Here is a 2,450-nt window from a genome sequence, read left to right as displayed (position 1 = left end):
GCAGCAATGCCAAACACTGCATAAACTGAAAACAGACTGCACGACTTCAACAAAGGGGAAGTTATATTTTTTTTGTTCCTTCTTTAACTAAGCATTCACGCTCAGGATGCCACCAAAACCGTTAGAGGGTTTAGCTTTTGATGGACATCTTCATTTGTGTATCATAGATGTGTTGACAATTGTCATGGCAGCATTGACAGCATGGTTTAAAGATCACTGAGGCTTCACATCAAACACGGTGGAAAGGCTGAGGGAAAACGCTGTCTCAAGAAGGTCAGCGAGAGACAGCAACCAGCATGGAAAAGCTAGAAGAATATCCAACCAGCTGAGGACTGGAACGATAGGCAAGCCAATCCTTTCATAGATTCCGGTGATAGTGGAGGAACTATGGTACTGTGCCGCCTGCAGGGATACCCAAGCTCCCAAGATGTGGTGACTATCTACTTAAGAGTGACAGACAAACACAGAAAGCCAAATAACACAAAAATGCCCTATCTCAGCTTCAAGAGACCCTCTTCACCCATTAGTAAAAACCCGATCATTTTCAGGTCTCTGTAGTACTCACTTTACATTGTAGTAATTATGCAGCATGCATGACACTCGACGCAGCAAGCACATCTTTTCATCACATTTTTTAATACAATAAAGAACTTGGTTTTTACTTTTTTTTCAAGCTCATCTTTGGGTAAATACTGTTTTGAAATCCACAGGTTTCAGGGTCAATCCATATTTGCTGTCAATAATTGGATTGTCTCCTTTGGGCGTTCTCATCTCACATTTCTGCAACAATCGGGCAAAGAACATAAAAAGCTCCATTCTCGCTAATTGCTCTCCTGGACATTTTCTGCGGCCGGCTCCAAATGGAAGAAAGAAGTCAGCTTTTGCTTTGTCAATTACGCTTCCAGAGACATCAAGGAATCGGGATGGGTCAAATTTTTCAGGATCTTGAAAGAATTCAGCGTCCCTCGAGACTGACCATAGGTTGACAAACACCAAGGTGTCTTTAGGGATCCTGGACAAGGGAAAACAAAAAGCTATCAGACATAGTTAAATTTGATTGCCATCACAAAGCTGTGGAAGGAAACATCAAACAGTATTACAATGTATTGTTCTGAAAACTTAGATTTAGACAATTAAGTGATAGCCATTTGATGAAGTTGCAGTACAATCAATTCTTTGATGATGAGCATTGTGAGTCAGCAGCTGACGGGTTACATCTTCAGGACAAATACTACCAAAAAAACTCTTAAACTAGTAAGCCTTTGAATAAAACTATGAAATAACTGAGGTTATGTGCTTTAATAAATGTCTCCTTTGTGCTTTTTATCATCACACTGTTGTCAAAGAAAAACCCCTCACGAAGTTGGGTATAAGATTGACAGGAAAGGTACTTTTTAAATGATAATGTATTTCTTACTCTAATATCCTAATAGGTTCCGACTTTTATTATACAGTTGTCCCCAGATAATAGCACTTAAGATAACAGCACTTTTCTGCCTTAAAGCACGCTGGCAACTTAGAACTGTTTAATAATCTTTAAAGACTATATTGTTGTTTGAACTCACGCATAGCCATCCAGCTCTGTGTCTTTGGTCGTGCTGTGTGGTAAAGCAAAAGGGAAGATGCAGGAATGCCTGAGCACCTCCAACAACGTGGCCTCGGTCATAGGAAGGTTGGGGAGATCACTCAGTGTTGGTGGCCGAACTTGTCCAATTTGGGATACAATCTCTGAGTGCACCTGGCGGAGTTGAAAGAGATAATAATAATCCTGAACTTGTAATTGCATGGAGATATTGATTATGATATTATCAATGTATCAATAGCCAATTTTAATGTAGCACTCATTTTATTTCACAAACAGCATTGATCATGTTCAAAGACGGAATACTCGTACTACATTATAATTAAGTGTATAAACAACAATCCCCAAAGTCATCAAAACAGTTTTCTAAAGTCACCTAAAGTGGACAAGCTTAAAAAAACTATGATGTTGCATCATTCTTTCTATATATTTATCAATACAGCAGCCCAGAGACATACAGCGCGCTCATATGACCTTAGCAGTTGCGAGCGCCGTAAAACCTTATACTGTACATACAGAGACATACTTCAACCATTTTTTAAAACAGGTTTCATCACCTTTTCTTGTATGTCAGGGTATGACATCATGTAGAGAACGGCCCACTGCAGTGTGCTGGCTATTGTGTCAAATCCAGCCCCAATGAGTTCCTGGACAGTCGTCAAAATGTGTTCATCTGTTAATCCTACAGCCTCTTTTTCTTCCTGAGGCGTCTGGATTGTGGCCTTGATCAAGCAATCAGTCACGTCACGAATTTCATTAGGATCGTAGGTTGTGAGGTGTTCCTGTAGTTTCTCCTCACAAAATTTGTTCATAATACCAAGGATTCGAAGAAAGCCATTGAAAGACCTGGATTGAAATATATATATAT

At 39.7% G+C, this 2,450-nt stretch overlaps 1 protein-coding gene across 1 annotated transcript in view; it reads right to left on the bottom strand.

Moving 5' to 3' along the window:
* Positions 1-675: 675 nt before the first annotated feature.
* LOC101863220 (cytochrome P450 1A5-like) overlaps positions 676-2,450 on the bottom strand; it is an 11,689-nt gene continuing 9,914 nt past the window's right edge. The window contains exons 4-6 of the mRNA XM_035973116.1: positions 2,140-2,373; positions 1,566-1,738; positions 676-1,012 (exon numbers count right to left, since the gene is read on the bottom strand). Of these exons, the coding sequence (XP_035829009.1) occupies positions 676-1,012; positions 1,566-1,738; positions 2,140-2,373 (744 nt within the window). The remainder of the gene's footprint in view (positions 1,013-1,565; positions 1,739-2,139; positions 2,374-2,450) is intronic.

The sequence above is a fragment of the Aplysia californica genome, unplaced genomic scaffold (assembly GCF_000002075.1).
Source record: "Aplysia californica isolate F4 #8 unplaced genomic scaffold, AplCal3.0 scaffold01011, whole genome shotgun sequence".
Classification (NCBI taxonomy): Eukaryota; Metazoa; Mollusca; class Gastropoda; order Aplysiida; family Aplysiidae; genus Aplysia; species Aplysia californica.
Note: the sequence above shows the minus strand (reverse complement) of the source record. Positions and strands in the feature narration are given on the sequence as shown.